Source organism: Colletotrichum godetiae, assembly GCF_030913485.1.
Source record: "Colletotrichum godetiae strain CBS 193.32 chromosome Unknown BDP55scaffold_17, whole genome shotgun sequence".
Taxonomy (NCBI): Eukaryota; Fungi; Ascomycota; class Sordariomycetes; order Glomerellales; family Glomerellaceae; genus Colletotrichum; species Colletotrichum godetiae.
In genome coordinates this window covers 118,111-133,903 of record NW_026851265.1, presented here as the reverse complement: position 1 = coordinate 133,903, position 15,793 = coordinate 118,111, and the positions used below count along the sequence as shown (strand labels likewise).

The 15,793-nt window shown below is 49.3% G+C and overlaps 8 protein-coding genes across 8 annotated transcripts; 6 read left to right on the top strand and 2 right to left on the bottom strand.

Moving 5' to 3' along the window:
• Positions 1-1,010: 1,010 nt before the first annotated feature.
• BDP55DRAFT_703547 (aminotransferase) lies at positions 1,011-2,841 on the top strand (the record flags this gene model as incomplete). Its single annotated transcript, XM_060577966.1, has 4 exons — positions 1,011-1,161; positions 1,255-1,347; positions 1,403-1,746; positions 1,801-2,841. 4 exons carry the CDS (start codon positions 1,011-1,013, stop codon positions 2,518-2,520), a joined length of 1,308 nt encoding a protein of 435 aa, XP_060430457.1. The 3' UTR covers positions 2,521-2,841.
• Positions 2,842-2,959: 118 nt separating this feature from the next.
• BDP55DRAFT_661259 (uncharacterized protein) lies at positions 2,960-4,070 on the top strand. Its single transcript, XM_060574707.1, has 2 exons — positions 2,960-3,158; positions 3,298-4,070. The coding sequence occupies exons 1-2, from the start codon at positions 3,062-3,064 to the stop codon at positions 3,813-3,815; spliced, it is 615 nt and encodes a 204-aa protein (XP_060430456.1). The 5' UTR covers positions 2,960-3,061; the 3' UTR covers positions 3,816-4,070.
• A 976-nt stretch (positions 4,071-5,046) lies between these two features.
• On the top strand, positions 5,047-6,631 carry BDP55DRAFT_104650 (uncharacterized protein). Its single transcript, XM_060565331.1, has 3 exons — positions 5,047-5,594; positions 5,661-6,157; positions 6,219-6,631. The coding sequence occupies exons 1-3, from the start codon at positions 5,155-5,157 to the stop codon at positions 6,233-6,235; spliced, it is 954 nt and encodes a 317-aa protein (XP_060430455.1). The 5' UTR covers positions 5,047-5,154; the 3' UTR covers positions 6,236-6,631.
• A 10-nt stretch (positions 6,632-6,641) lies between these two features.
• BDP55DRAFT_661255 (uncharacterized protein) lies at positions 6,642-7,298 on the bottom strand. Its single transcript, XM_060574706.1, has 2 exons — positions 7,086-7,298; positions 6,642-7,024 (listed from the first exon to the last, which is right to left on the bottom strand). Exons 1-2 carry the CDS (start codon positions 7,162-7,164, stop codon positions 6,861-6,863), a joined length of 243 nt encoding a protein of 80 aa, XP_060430454.1. The 5' UTR covers positions 7,165-7,298; the 3' UTR covers positions 6,642-6,860.
• A 1,837-nt stretch (positions 7,299-9,135) lies between these two features.
• BDP55DRAFT_767698 (putative oxidoreductase) lies at positions 9,136-10,643 on the top strand. The gene is made up of 3 exons (XM_060580998.1): positions 9,136-9,295; positions 9,355-9,488; positions 9,556-10,643. Exons 1-3 carry the CDS (start codon positions 9,192-9,194, stop codon positions 10,548-10,550), a joined length of 1,233 nt encoding a protein of 410 aa, XP_060430453.1. The 5' UTR covers positions 9,136-9,191; the 3' UTR covers positions 10,551-10,643.
• Positions 10,644-12,130: 1,487 nt separating this feature from the next.
• Positions 12,131-13,114, top strand: BDP55DRAFT_661252 (arylesterase). Its single transcript, XM_060574705.1, has one exon. It carries the CDS (start codon positions 12,167-12,169, stop codon positions 12,971-12,973), a length of 807 nt encoding a protein of 268 aa, XP_060430452.1. The 5' UTR covers positions 12,131-12,166; the 3' UTR covers positions 12,974-13,114.
• Positions 13,115-13,527: 413 nt separating this feature from the next.
• BDP55DRAFT_661251 (NADH:flavin oxidoreductase/NADH oxidase) lies at positions 13,528-14,937 on the top strand. The gene has a single exon (XM_060574704.1). It carries the CDS (start codon positions 13,776-13,778, stop codon positions 14,883-14,885), a length of 1,110 nt encoding a protein of 369 aa, XP_060430451.1. The 5' UTR covers positions 13,528-13,775; the 3' UTR covers positions 14,886-14,937.
• A 21-nt stretch (positions 14,938-14,958) lies between these two features.
• On the bottom strand, positions 14,959-15,792 carry BDP55DRAFT_661250 (uncharacterized protein). The gene has a single exon (XM_060574703.1). The coding sequence runs from the start codon at positions 15,682-15,684 to the stop codon at positions 15,088-15,090; it is 597 nt and encodes a 198-aa protein (XP_060430450.1). The 5' UTR covers positions 15,685-15,792; the 3' UTR covers positions 14,959-15,087.
• Position 15,793: the final 1 nt, after the last annotated feature.

Genomic DNA, 15,793 nt, shown 5'->3' with positions numbered 1-15,793 from the left:
CCACTATGATGCACTGACAGTTCACACTGACTTCGCCACCGCATATGCTATCCACCTGTCTAAGGTGCAGACCTCAACACTACTCAAGCCACACACGAGATCTACTTCAGATGTGAACTTTTGCCGCTTAGTGGACCTTCGGTCGAAAGTCTCCGAACAGGGAATACTATTTGTGAGATAAGCAATTGCCGTGTGTCCAATGCGTCAGCACTATACTTGTTCTGCCTTCCAAAACGGGACTGTAGGATGGCTTACGGAGATTTGCCGTTTGCTCACTTATTCGTAAAGCTTCCAAGTTTCAGATAATCGATGGTACTTCACGACGAACTTTGTGAGCAACCTTCAATGTGCCCCAGACTTACACTTGTGATATTGGAGAGCTAGGCACACTTACTGACCTGGTCATCTAAAATCAGAAGTTGTTCACTGTAATATTGCTGGTCCTACCAGTTGCAAATAATTTCCCAGATTCTCAAGTATTTTGTTTTGTTACACAAGCTCGTATAGGCCATATGCAGTTAGTCAACTGCTGTGACAGCCTACTCCAGACTCAAAAATTGGAGCTGAGTCTTTGGGAAATGACGAATGACTCCAGATTTTCCTGAATATCAAACGGGGGGACATCTGTGAATATCCATGCAAGCCACCGCCAAAGTACCATCCACGTCTTTAAGTAACCAGTGAAAGGCGATTGGATGCAGTCAGCGGCCTCAAATGCAATGTGAAGATTCATGGATGATGGAACAGCCCCTGCTTGAGGCATTTGATTCACACGCAATTAGATGCGAGGTCAGGGCTTGGAAAATAAGTGTATGTGTCTAGATACCGAACGAGGCCGAAGTGACTCTGAGTACATGGTCTCAAGGAATAAAATCAAACGATTTAGTTCACAAGAGATTACCTCTTCAAAGCAGTTGTCCTCTTCTCCCATCGGCCTAGGCACCACAGTCACACACCTTCTACAATATCCTCCCATTCAGTCTACTATTACCACATTCACAAAATTCATCATGGGCTCCTTGGCAGTCGTCGACGAACTTGTTCCCGCTAAGAACTCGCTCTTCTACCAGAGCGTGTGCCCTTCCTCAGCTCCCACGGTTGAGTCGGCCGATGGACTGTACTTCACTTTGAAGAATGGCCAAAAGATTCTCGACTCTACCGGTGGGGCAGCAATTTCTGCCATCGGCCATGGGAACTAGCGGGTCAAGACCGCCATCATCAAGCAGCTGAACAAATTCACATATGCTCATCCAGGCTACTTTCAGAATGATCCTTCTCATGAACTTGCCGATATTCTGGTTAAATCGACGAACGGCCAGTTGTCGAGAGCATGCCTTCTGGGCTCTGGTAAGACCAGACCTTTGATAGAATTCCTAAGGCTGACAGCTGATACTTCCGGCAGGCTCTGAGGCCGTCGAGGGCGCCATGAAGCTTGCTCGGCAATACTTCCTCGAGAAAGACCTCAAGGCCTCTCGCACAAGGTTTATCGCTAGAGAAAGTTCCTGGCACGGATGTACTCTGGGAACTTTGGCCGTTAGCAACTTGAAGGCCCGTAAACAGCCTTTCATGGACGTCCTGGCCGACAATGTTTCCCATGTGTCTCCTTGTCACCCCTATAGAGAGCTTGAACGGGGCGAATCGGTTGAGGAGTACGTGGAACGACTTTCTTTCGAGCTGGAAGGGGAATTCCAGAGATTAGGTCCGGAAAATGTGTGCGCCTTCATCCTCGAGCCCATGGTTGGCACCGTAAGCTCTATCCTGATCTCTACTTATCTCAAACTCTCTTGCTAACTATTTCAGGCCCTCGGCTGTGTAATGGCCTTGCCTGGATATCTGCAGGCCATGAAGGATGTCTGCCACCGACACGGTGCTCTCATCATCTTCGACGAGGTCATGTGTGGTCTCGGAAGAACCGGCTACATGCACGCCTGGCAACATGACAACGTAGTCCCTGACATTCAAGCCGTTGGAAAGGGCCTCGCAGCCGGATACGGCACAGTATCCGCCATCCTCATTCACGAGCGCGTAGTTGAGGGCCTCAAGCAGGGCAGCGCCTCCTTTCAGCATGGACAAACGTACCAGTGCCATCCACTCAACGTTATCGCTGCCGTCGAAGTGCAGCGGATCATCAAGGAGAAGCACCTTGTCCGCAACGCGCGTCTCATGGGTATCGTTTTCGGACACCTTCTCCGCCAGGCCTTCAAGGACCACCCGCACGTCGGCGATGTGCGTGGCCGCGGCATGTTCTGGTGCATCGAATTCGTGGCAGACAAGACCACCAAGGCACCTCTTGGCCCTTCGTTGAACCTTGCTCGTCGAATGCGTCTTCGTGGACTCGAGAAGGGATACGACGTGTGCCTCTTTTCCTCGACGGGATGCGCCGACGGCTGGAACGGAGATCATTTCCTTCCTGCTCCGCCCTTCATTGTCACTCCTACGGATGTAGAGGAGATCGTGTCTCGCGCCAAGCGTGTCGTGGATAGCGTATTTGACGAGGTGAGAGCGAAAGGTCGGATCTGAGGATGGAAGACGATGGAACTTTTCTGTAGTTTCATTGGTATCTATCTAGGTGGTTTCGGGTCTCTCTCCATACCTTCTCCAAGTTATGCCTTCACTTCATATCAAGACAGTCAGTCAAGTCTTCTCACATTAAACACGGTCCCTATGCAAAACGATACATAGATTAGAGTAGAACAAAATACTTGATTTATCTCTTAACGCTTTGTTACTTCTGCACGGCCAGGATGCTACGGATCGGCCCTCGTTCGACCTCATTGAGGCTAGCTAGTGTCTGTTGAAGGAGGTGACCCCCAAGCTAGGGCTGGGGTCAGTAGGGCTGACCAAGGACTGTTGATAAAGGACACGATCGGTCCACGCCCCGCGCGGGGCTAATACGGGCTACCCTAGTGCCATGGGGACTTGGTGCGAGGGGGTTATGCTTAATAAGAAACCGATGCAACCCAGAGCATCTAACAAATAAATAACGGTCAGCTCACATCATCATGCACATCAACACTCTCATTAGCCCAAACCACCCAAATTACACGTATCCTTTCATTGAATGAAAATGGCACCCTCCAACGACGCAACGCCATTCACCGTTCAGGCAGACCCGGGCACTGACATTTGGAGAAAGCCTGGACACAACGCGTGGAACAGTGAGTAAAAATGTCAACCTGATCTCTTCATCTCTCAAGTCCAACACTGCAGTACGTGTTCAGTTGGGGCTTCTTCGTTGGTTATCGTGTTCAGACTTTATCACTCGCAACTCATACTAACCATCACATGTACCCATAGTCCCAAACGTTCATACTAGCACCGGTCCTCTTAAGAACTTCCTCTCGGTTCGCGTCACGTTCTCGGCTCCCTGGGCCCACCCTTACGACCAATCTGGCGTGCTTCTTGTGCCGCGGCTAGCCTCAAATGCAGCATCTCCAAACAGTAAATGGATCAAGACGGGGATCGAGTTGTACGATGGCCAGCCACACCTGAGCACAGTCACATGCGACCGGTATGCCGACTGGGGCCTCTATCCTTTGACCCTAAGCGATGTCGAGGATGTGAAGAGCGTAACGATTGAGGTTTTTCGAGACGGAGGCGCCCAAGGTAAGAACGCCTGGGTACACCACTTGCTGCTGGACAAGGATGGAAACGTCAAGAAAAGGATCCCATTGAGGAAGATTTGTTGGATATTTGCGGATGAGAATGAGGACGATTGGGTCTTGGATGTCAGTCCGTTAGCTGCAAGACCGGATAAAGAAGCCAAGGGTGAACTGAGAGTCGAGTTTGCCGAGTTTAAGGTGCAGTGGAGCTAGTAGACTGAGCAAATGCTGGGTGTGCCATGCATGGCAAGGTGCCGATTAGTTACCGCATGAGTGACGATCATTTTACAAGGTTGTCTGATATGTCGAAGAACGAACTGCAATGTATCTATAACGCCACCATTCCCACGGGTGGGCGCACCGTCCAGCCGTACTGTGCGGACATCACCTCCGTCTGTCAAAATGAAGTACCTTGAACTGGCAGAAGTGAATAGTTTACCTGTCTTGCATAAGGTAGGGGAAGGGGAAATCTGCACGTAGTACCTCACTTACATGCACGGTAGGCAGCAGGATCCAACGACGTCGCCAACCCCTGTGAAGGTGTACAAAGGCCGTGCCGCATCGAAACATATGCCGGCTGGGACATTGCCGACGGGATTGTTCTTGGGAAGGGGGCTCGTTTGCAACTGCAACCGATTGGTCAATCCATGCGAAGCGCGACCTCATCAGAATGAACGCGGCTCATCGAGGGGGCTATCTCGTCTGCGGCGGAATCCAATGCAGACTTTTCTTCATTATATACTACAAAAGTACCTACTTTAAGACCACGTTGGTTTGGGCTGAGCTAGGATCTGAAGGATGATGCATTTTTACCTGGGTCACTTACATGTGTACAGGCAAGGTACCTGCAGGTTTTCGAATCCCAGAGTCGGGTACTCAGCCGCAACAAGATCACCATGTGAATTCAATCTTGCCAAGACAAGGTTGAAGGCGGAATTCCGTCCGAACTAATGCAATTAAACCAAGTCCAGCGGACACTTCTCGACTTTGTCGACATCTAAGGAATCCCAGTTCGGGACCAGGCAACGGTTAAGTGGAGCAGTTGAAGCATGTACCCTTTTGGGTTAGACATCCAGCTGGCGGATCGATAATCCTCGCGACTCCTTTGGGGCAATAAAATGGGGTGACATGTGAGTCGTGTTGATTTCGCAAATGCCACAGCAAATCTGTAGCGCATCGAAGCCAAGCTCCATCAGTCGACGTATCTGTCCACTCTGTGATTGCTATTTAGTTGAAAATTGAACACCGGGTTTAGTCATGCATTCGGAGACTCCATGTTAGTCACAAGTGAAGGACACCTGGACTAAAAAAATGACTTATGAGGCTTAGTTTGCACCGGCATAGGCCACTCACTAATGAGAAAAAAAAATCAGGTGTCACCCGATGTTGAGATAGAAACAGGCTTGAGAGAAGCCCTACGAAGTCTTGTCGCAGCCATTTGAGTTCAATTCGTTCAGTCTCTATAAGAGGTAAGGTAAAGAGCATAACCTCCATCAACCAACAACCTCTCTCCGAAGTCTATCGTATTTAGCTTCCGTTGTTGCACTTCGAAATGTGTCAACCAACAGACCCGTATTCCTGGTATAGGCCAGCTCCCTTGGAAACCTTGGATAGAAAAGACAGTCTCGACAGTTTGGACAAGCCTGTCTTGTACAGCTGTGGCCGAACTCCCTTCAAAATCCTAGCCAAAATTCGGGGAAACGAGCTCCCACTCTCGCGGGCAGGTCTCTCTCGTGTGCTTTTTTTCCCGAAGCATACCAGCAAAGTGACACACCTGCCAATCTACGAAGTCAGCAACACCTACAACGAGGCGGTCAAGGACGCCCCCTTGGGATCTGGCATGTACAAAACCAACATGATGTTCATGCGCCGACCTAAGGGCGACGGAACAGATTCTAACGTTGAATTCTTCATTGATGTGGCCCCTGATCAGAGTTTCGTCACAATCCAGCAAAGAAGCGTGGTACTTGGTGAAGGCTTTGCCATTAAAATGTGAGGGAAATTCTTGGACAATTCATCGGATTTCCATGTCAACAACGAACTGACCAGTGGTTTTAGAACTCTTCCCGCTGAACAACAGGAGGAGTCCGTCCTTGAAATATCTGGTCTGGGCAGATTCAATGTCCGCGTTTCACGTTTTCAACCTACCCGGATGAACAAATCCAAGCCATCCCTATCAACCTTTCGGCAGTACCCAGCATTGAGCATGGTGTCGAAAGACCATCCAGGAATGCAGTGGCAGCTACGACCTCAAGATCCTGGCTGTCTCTGCTACTACTTGACGGAAACTGATCAAAGGAATGCTGATGGGGAGACGAAGCCACCTGTTATTGCAGTCTACCACTATGCTGGAGGTCATCCACACCATCCGGTTGACCATAGCGAAGGAGTCCTCCTGCTACCTGAAATCCGAGACTCGCAACGAGAAATGGTTGCTATTGCACTTGTGTTTCTACTCCTTTGGCGTATGCGAGATCTGGATTGTCCGCTAGAGAATACTTCTCTATCGAAGGTGCTTGGCAACTTTGGACTGAGAAAGAAGTCTGGTTCTGATGGTGAGCGAAATCGAATTGACTCGACGGGTCTCTGAAGGGCGCTAAAAAATACATGGCTTAGGGAACAGTTCAATGTAGTTGACACAGCTGAATTAAAGGAAGAGATCCGCTCCTGCAATCGAAATTCTCCTCAACACAGGTCCCATTAAGACATGAAGGCTCACTAAGGTACGCTCTCGACTCCACTCCGCCATGGGCGATCACGAAAAAATCCATGCCGTGGGTTCACCCAGGTTACCTTGTACTCAGGCAGTAAGATTCTTGAGATCTTTCTTGATAGTATTTACCCGACAAAGAACTTCGCAAGCCGTTGCGGCTTCTAATGGCACTTAATAGTGCCTAGCATTGGTGGCATCGCTCATATATACCATCATGACCTAATTCATACCCCATAAGTGATCAGTCACTGCCTGTGATCAATACAGTTCACTTTGAAGATCGCGAAAGGACAAGCAATGTTCATTTCACAAGTACTTATTCTTTAGTAATTAGACGAAGGGTTACATTCCGAAATACCAGAAGTATCGAAACAGTCTTGAACGAGATCAGATTCAAGATATCGCGCACTGCCCCCGTAATCCCCGAAACCCGAAAATCAAATGGAAACCTCAATCCACGATCAAGAAGAGACGAATTTCCAGTCTGGCGTCTCCGATAAGTAAAGAGACCTGTATGTAGCATTTCGAAAAGTCGACGACTGGAGTCAGACTGCCCCGGGATAGAGCCAGTTCTTGAGTCTATTTCGAAGATGATGCTGGTCGGTGGCTGAACCCTGACTGCTCGCGCTGCCTCGTCGACCAGTCATGTTGTTGGTCAAGTCGGAACCGCTGGACGGTGTTCGCGTTATCATAACCCTGTTCTTGGAGTCTTCAGTCTCGGCGTTAGCTTCGATCTGCGATTTGATAGTTTCTGGTCTAGGGTCACAGACTTGAGGAGTCATAACGTCGAGGATCCTCGAGGACAGCAAAAAACTTGGCTTGCGCCCTTTCTGTCGCTGAAGGTGCCATGATTGTCGTCGTGCGAGATGATTATCCAACGCACTTTAGTTAGTCGCTCAAATGGTCCAGTGCAGTGAATGGTTGTCGATTTTATTTTGTATATAGAACAATGTGAGCGAGATGGGAGGAGAAGAGGGGTAGCTGGCTCTTTATGTTGTTGGATGACCAAGACACGGCAAGGACCTTGACCTGTCTGGCAGCCAAACCTGGGGAAAGAAGGTTCATCTCCAACCCATCCGATTCGTTCGTCCCATTGAATTTGTTTCAATCATCTGCAACGGGCCTGGACTTTGGGTGCCATCGCCATGAAAGTGAGGGGTAGCTTGCAACCATTAGATCAACTTGCCGACTCAAATTTCTAAGCCCACTAGGGAGTTTGCTTCGGATGTCCGGTTACATTTCTGCTCGTTCATCTCCCGACCTGCGGGTATCAAAACTAGAGGCTATCACTAAAGCAAAGACTATGAATCAGTACGTAGCCCTGGACGCGCCTGTTCTGAGATGTCCGACCTACTGTTCATGTTCGACTGACTTGAGCAACTCGGCTTCGAGTACATGTAGATGACTGATTTCTTCGGAGCTCATTGAACACAGTACCAGGTAGACCACCTCCATCAGTCAGCGCGAGTGCCAAGTCGAACCTGTGATCATCCCACAAATCAAAGATATTTTGGTATGTACTAGGAAAGAAGACCCATCAATAGCGACAAGCGATGACGATGGATTGTCCAACGTCGGTTCGGTTCCACTCCGCAAGGAGTCAATCATCCTGGCGACAAGTGATCGCTTCCTCCCAGAGCAGACACTCAAGTTGTTCTGAGCCTATCCAGAAAGGTTCCTCAGCATTGACTACAGGTTCACCATGGTCACTCACATTCTACTTATGCCTATTTTCAAAGAGAAGAAGTTGGGACTAGCACGAAGGCAAGTTGTCTCTGTTCTTGGTACTCTGGTACTCGTGTATCAGACTTGATTACCAAGACGTTTCATCACCAGGTTGGTAGGATCTCCTATAGTTTATAGTTGATTATAGAGCGGTTACAGTTTGAATTCAAACCCGCTTCGTCTGACTGCATGAGTTGAACATGCGTATTTGCCTTAAGATCAAAAGCTCTCGGGTGATCCGCATGTTCGGACTTCAGACTGAGATGTGGTTTCGGACGTTAAACCCAAGCAAAAGAACTTTGACAGAGAAACCAATTATCATGGCCCGAGTCGAGGAAACAAGTAAGAAGAAGTGATATTATTGCATTTGAAGCCATCCCGAGAACAGTACGATGTCTGACTTCACGACTTGGCAAATTAAAGGTTCATCGAACATTGGACAAGACTTCGGCTAGCCGTTATTGCATTGTCCTTATATGATATATATAAGCAGCGCGAGTATCTTGTTGACAAATTGTGATGTCTCAATTAGCTACTCACACTTCAAAAGTTCCGGATGATTGATGTAGCATGAGAAAGCGGGATCGTCCAAGGGATTTCCTCCTAGCAACATCTGATGTAGGACTTGCAGAGGGTTTTGCAGAAATAAGAAAAAAAACCACTCCAAGTCAACAATAGTCTTTAGGTGGTGGATTGCGGCGTACATGCAGCAAGATAATCTCGCATTGGCTGCGTAAAGCTGCGTTGCTTTGTCTTTATATTCCGTGCACCAGTCTACTTGAAAGCTCTCCCGGAAGAGCAAGTGTGGAGAAGACGCGACGAATTCTTCGGGATCATTCGATGTATCCATAGAGGCTGATGGGACACAATCTGCCGATCTCTTCTCAGTCGCGTTGGTGCTGGCCGTGGTAGGATTGAGTGCTTTAACGATGCAACCTTGGGGCCTTAGATTGCTGACAGCGCTAAGCACTTTGTCCGTCTCCAGCCGGAAGTCGGAGGTGCAATCTAGATTTCAGGCAGACCAGATGTAATTGATTAATCATAAGTACATCCTGCAGACAGCTTCTGCCAACGTGGCCTCCCCATTCCCAATTACTCCATCCTGTAGCTTCAACACCGGCTGGCCAACTTACTCAATCCAAGTCGCTACAATGGCTCTACTACCAACCCGTCTTTACAAGGCATTCCATCCTCCTATGATAAATAAGTCAGATGGCGCCATTAGAGTTGGCGTTTTGGGGGCTGCAAAGATTGTGTGAGTGCCAGCGACTATTCCGTGACCAGAAATCGTGGTGTTAACTTTGATTTCACAAGATCCATGGCATTGTTGACCCCGGCTTTATCACACCCTGAAGTCATCGTTCAGGCAATCGCTGCCAGAGATCGTTCTCGCGCCGAAGACCTTGCCAAGAAACACGGTATCCCTGAGGTCAAGGACACATATCAGGGTATGCCTAGCTTGAAGCATTCAATGTCAAGAATCTACGGAACATATAAGTCTAATCTGCCTTGAAGATATTCTCGATGACCCTGAGATTGATGCTGTCTTCGTCCCCTTACCCAACGCCTTGCATTATGAATGGTCTGTGCGAGCCATACGAGCTGGTAAACATGTTTTAGTCGAAAAGCCATCCGTCGATAACGCGACTGAGGCAAACATGCTTTTCAACATGCCGGAACTGTCACCGACACACCCAAACCCGAGGGTTTTGCTGGAAGCCATGCACAACAAGTTTCATCCCGCCCTGCATAAGTTCCTGACTTTTATCGCCCCTGCCGACGTTATCCACGTTCATACTGACAGCATGGCACCGGCCTGGTTTACTACGGCGGACAAACTCAACTCTAACTACAAGCTTGGAGGCGGTAGCATCATGGCGCTCGGAACGTACAATTTTGCAGTCATGCGCATGATCTTCGGTCAAGAACCCGAAGAGTGCCTTGAATGCGATACTGCAGTCTTCGTCGACGACGATGACCATGAGTGCGACTACACTTTCAAGGCCAAGTTTCGATTTCCCAACGGTACAGGCGATGCTACAACCACTGTGAAGGGGCCCGCTTTCTGGAAGCCTTCTGAAGCTAGAGTGACGCACAAGGAGGTTGCAGTCTCCGACAAGACTTTGCCAGATACCCAGAAGAAGACACGGACGCGGTTGGTCACGCTTCATGGATTTATGCACGCGGTCGCTTGGCATCGAATTGACGTCAAGGACTCGTATAAAATTCGCAACGTGCCCAGCGGCCAGATAATTAAGAAATGGGTGGAATCTAGTTCTCACACAGCGTACACGTATCGAGACGCCGAAGACGCACGTGGGCTTCCGGATCTGGGCGAGTTCTGGTGGACGTCATTCCGGTACCAACTAGAGGCGTTTGTCAACCGGATCAAGGGGCGCGAGACTCATTACTGGGTTACCGGAGAGGACTCGATCAAGCAGATGAAAATGATTGATATGGCGTACGAAAAGAGTGGACTAAGATTGCGGCCGACTAGCACTTTCCGTTGAGTGTGAAAAGCGCCTGGGAACAAGGAACACGGCGTTAACTAAGTTTAATTCTACGGTATTTACGCCTACTTACTCGAGGAAATACATATAGGCGATACATTTCTTACCGTTCTCAATTTCTGCCAGATTATGGTGTATGCTTGCTTGGCCGGGCGCGATGCGCAAGTAGATACATCTACTTGTCCGGCAGTGATTAGAAGACGGGCGGTAAGCAATCTTGCTTGAATGCCTGTTTGACTGACCATAGCCTTTTTTTGACAACTAAAGTGTCCCAAGAAGATAGAATTCCTATTCAGACTTGCATACTAGTCTTCAAGAGACCATAGTAGTTGAAGCACGCTTCAAGTTGAGGTCCGTTTGACCATGGGTTTAGGGACTCCTGTCCTTGAGTTGAAAGTGGGGCTAAACATCGTGAACTTCGACTCAGGCACATATCCACATCCAGGCTCATACCTCTATAAGGCATATACTTCGACGTCAGGCACATACTCTTGTTACTCCAAATTTAGTTAATTCGAATTGGAATTGGAGTTTTGACTCCACGCATTTGATTTGAAATCAGTAGATTAATAATTCCGGTGCACACCGCTGCCGTTGCCGCCAGATGTCCGCTTATAGGCATGGAGGAGAGAGGAGACCGTAGGCTAGAAGATCGAGAGTCAACTTCTACAGTCTTCACCCTGACTGTAACTGGCTTCCTCAGTGGTCTTGGGCCGCGATAAGTGACACCATTAGGCTCCATTATATGAAGCTTTAGGAACTGGGCATCAGCTTAACGGAGCGTGTGGCAGCACAGCTTGCAGGCTGCACGGCATATTCAGTCCGGTGATTGATTGCCGACTGCTTGAAGTTGGGGATTATAAAGCTAAGTTTCACGAGACGTGTTGGATCTCGTTTCCCTTTATCACCCGAAGCTGCAACCATTATCGACTGATGTGAGGTAGGTACTGCCCCTTAACATGCAATTTATGGAACGTGTGCTATTTCTCAAGGTACTTAAGCGATAGAGTTGGAAATCTCCCGATGCGAACCACTATTAAGAGTTTGTGTTGGTGCCCAAATCCCATGTGACGGCACTAGTTCGGACGTTGTGACAGAAACTCTATGGTCCTACCTTTCCCATCATTGACGGGCCGAAGTATCGAAAGGGTAGTTCTCACTAGAATTTGAGCGTTTGATAATCCCAGATTCCGAGATCTGCATTTGCAATTCCTGTCACCTTAGAAAGTAATCGCGGTTATGATTCGAAGTTTGCATTATAACTAAATGGCCTGGTTGGGTCAGCGGCCTCAGTTGAAAAAGTCCGGTCCCATCAGCTCGGGGTGGAATGCATCAGAGACACAATTAACAGATCGAGATACCTTGGATGATCGAAGAACTTCGACTGAGGTACTTTTGCCGGCAGCCGTTTGCGCCAAACCCTCGGATAACGGGGCAGGCGCTTGGCGTTCCGTCAAAAACGTGGCTTTTGTCAACGACGCGTTCCACAACAGTCTTGACGTCATGAAGCAGCGCCAGCCACAAAGCGCATCACTCATAAAAGTCCCGGTAACCTCCCCGAATGAGATCAACGTGAATCACAGAGACATGCTTCTTGGCAGTTCAGCCAAGCTTTTATGGACTTCTTTAAGCCTCCGATTGTGCTGATCCACGGCCTGTGGATGACACCTCTTTCATGGGAGTACTGGATTCCATTTTTCGAGAAAAGAGGGTTTGAGGTCCACGCTCCGGGCTGGCCGGGGGTAGACGGCCGAACGCATGAAGAGATCCGTGAGAATCCGAAGCCGTTATCCCTGCATCGAATAGAAGACATTGTGGACCACTACGAGACATACATCAAGAAGCTTTCAGAACCTCCCATCATTATCGGCCATTCGTTCGGTGGCTTGTTCGCCCAGATACTGTTATCGCGAGGGCTTGGGGTTGCTGGAGTTGCTGTGTGTCCCGCGCAGCCAGCGGGGATCATCTATATTTCACCGAGCACCATAAGGACGGCGATGCCCATTTTCACTCACCCGTTGCATTCTGACGCTACAACACCGATATCCGAAAGCCATTTTCACTATTGCTTTGGCAACCTCGTTACAGCTGAGGAAAGCAAGAAGTTATGGGAGCGATACTGCATTCCAGCGGATTCTCGGGTCCTTTGGCAATTGGCGACAAATGTTACAGCCGGAGAGGCTGCCCCCCACTATGTCGAATTCGACAAGCCTGACAGGGCCCCTTTATTGCTCATAGGAGCTTCGAAGGATCATATATTGACGGCAAGAACCGTCAGGAAAGAGTTCAACGCATACAAAGGACCTGCGCCGGTGAAATACAAGCAGTTCAAGGGAATGAGCCATGGACTGATTTTTCAAGAAGGGTGGGAAACAGTCGCGAGTTATGTGTTGGAGTACATTAACAAGCATATTCATCGATAGCGTTGGAGTTATGGCTTCATAAGTCTCTCAAAGAATTAGGCGTTATGATAGAACATTCGTAGATCAGTAGGTTTAACTTTTGACTAGTCATCACCATATTACATCCTACATACCTCTTTCGGTCACTATGAATCACTTTTTGCACTATCAAGAGGCTTAGTATAGTCCTAAGTTTGTGCTTCTGGCATGTAAACATCTTTAGTACAGCATTTATGTGCTTTTTCATTGAATGCAGGGAAAAGATCCGCTATTCTTGACTCTTTACTTCGAGACACTGAGCCATCGCACGACCTCTAAACCCCCCGTGCTGTAGCACCGACAGCGTGCCACAGCCCAAGTGGAGTTCAAGTACATAATCCACCACGGAGTGCTGGGCATTTCTAAGCAAGCATGATCTTGGACTCCGTATCCGTGGCAGGCTCCGTTTCGACCCCAACCGATCTTGGAGTCTTCTCGGCCGAGCATGAGATGCCATTGGTCAGGCTCTTTCCAATGTCTCCAACACCAATCGCTTTTTGCAAATGCTCCGATGGCTTCCATCCCAAACCCCTGGTCCTGGGCCGTTACGCCAAGGGGCAGAACACTGCGACCTACCAAACAGATGCTAACCTCCATCTCTATGAACCCACAGTGACAGTGAGGATGGAATGGAGGTGCTTACTTATGAGGGGCAGGGCGCCCTCTTGAAGTTGACAGCTCGTTTAGACCAAGTCAGTGGTCATTTTTATCACGCACATCTCTATCGTCTCATCTGACACTCGGAACCTTTTCTCCAAGACTTGACAAGCCCTCAGTCCAAATCATGTCGTCCAAGCTCTTCCAGCCGTTGAAGGTCGGCCAGGCCCAGTTGTCTCACCGTGTGGTGATGGCACCCCTCACGCGTTTCCGCTTCGACGCAGACCATATCCCACTCGACATCGCCCTCGAGTACTACACCCAGCGCGCCGCCGTTCCCGGCACCCTCATCATCGCCGAGGCCGTTCTTATCTCTCCGGAGCACGGCGGCTTCCCCAACGCGCCGGGCATCTGGAACGAGCGCCAGATTGCTGGTTGGAAGAGGATCACGGATGCGGTACACGAAAAGGGCAGCAACATCTATGCCCAGCTTATCGCACCCGGTCGCGCTGCCGTCGTCCCCGTCCTGGAGAAAGAGGGCGGTCATCCTCTCCTAAGTTCCAGCGCCGTCCCGATTAGCCCCGATTCTCCCGTCCCCCGTGAGATGACGGCTGAGGAGATTGCCGCTGCTATCAAGGACTTTGCGCAGGCTGGGAAGAATGCGATTGCGGCTGGCTTTGACGGCATCGAGGTCCACGGCGCGAACGGCTACCTTGTTGACCAGTTCCTTCAAGATACTTGCAACCAGCGCACGGATCAATGGGGTGGAAGTGTCGAGAATCGGGCCAGATTTCCCGTTGATGTTGCTGCCGCGCTGGTCGAAGCGATTGGCGGCGATAAGGTCGGATTCCGTATCAGCCCTTACAGCACTTTCCAGGCGATGAGGATGCAGGACCCCGTACCTCAATTCTCTTATCTCGCGCAGAAGTTAAAGGAGCTCAAGCTTGCCTATCTACACGTCATTGAGTCTCGCGTCAACAACTGGGAGGATGTTGAGAAGATCGAGGGCATTGAGTTCCTCTTGGAGATTTGGAACAACGTTTCGCCTGTTCTTGTCGCAGGTGGATTTTCCCCTGAGCTGGCCCAGAAGGCTGTCGATGAGGAGTATGCTAAGTGGGATGTTGCCGTCGTCTTCGGCCGTCATTTCCTGGCCAACCCGGACCTGCCATTCCGCATCAAGCACAGCCTGCCATTGAACAAGTACGACCGCGACACATTTTACACGCCTTCCATTCCGCAAGGTTATACAGACTATCCTTTTCACCCTGCTTTCAAGCCGGGAAAGCCATTGGCATAGAGGAGTTTTATAAAGACATGGCGACTATGAAATTAGATAGATTCAATGAGGAACATAGATATTGAAACATTCAGCTCTCTCCTGATGTCTTTTGTGTTTTGAAATGCAATCTTGTTTGGGTATCTAATGATGGAGAATAAAGGTGCACCCTCGTCCCCGGTGCTTCTGAAAGCGAGGCAATACAGTTGATGACACTGGCCCTTCATTGCAAAGTCTTTGGTGTCAACAAGTAACACCAATGGTAGACATCGGGGTCGGTAGCCTTCAATTTAGGAGTAGGAATTTTCGCAATGACGTCCACGTCAAAGGGGAGGTTCTCGACATCGAATCGGCAGAAAGAATAACTCAACGAAATCCAGAAGCCCCCGTCGGCCAAGTGTCGTCTCACCCCGTTTGCCATTCTCAACAATGGCTCTTCACCTCCGCAAGAGATTGCATCCGCCGTACTTTTGTCGATGATGAAATCGTACTTATCAGTAAGCTGGAGCTGCGTGGCATCTGCAACGAGATAGCGCATTTTCACGTCACCGAATACTTGCTTTTCCAGCATCCGGCCGCGATCAATGGCCCGAGGCTCAAAGTCGACGTTGGTAATATCTTGGAATCCTCTTTCCCGGATATAGTTCTGCAGGTCGCTTGTTCCGAAGCCCAGCTGCAGGATACGCGCCAAGTCGTCCAATTTGGTGAGACATGGGTCCACGATCGACATTAGGGTCGCAGAAGAGGTCAACCATTCAAAGTGAGTCTCGGATGCGAAGCGCTCGCCCCAGTAGCTTTGTTTGTCGAAGTCTGCGGGCATGATATCTCTTTTGGGAGGTAGATTTTCGTTGGAAGCCGAAGGTTGGTTGGTAATAAGCGATACACCAAATCCAAAAAGACTGAAGGTATTCAGAAGCAAACATCGGAGT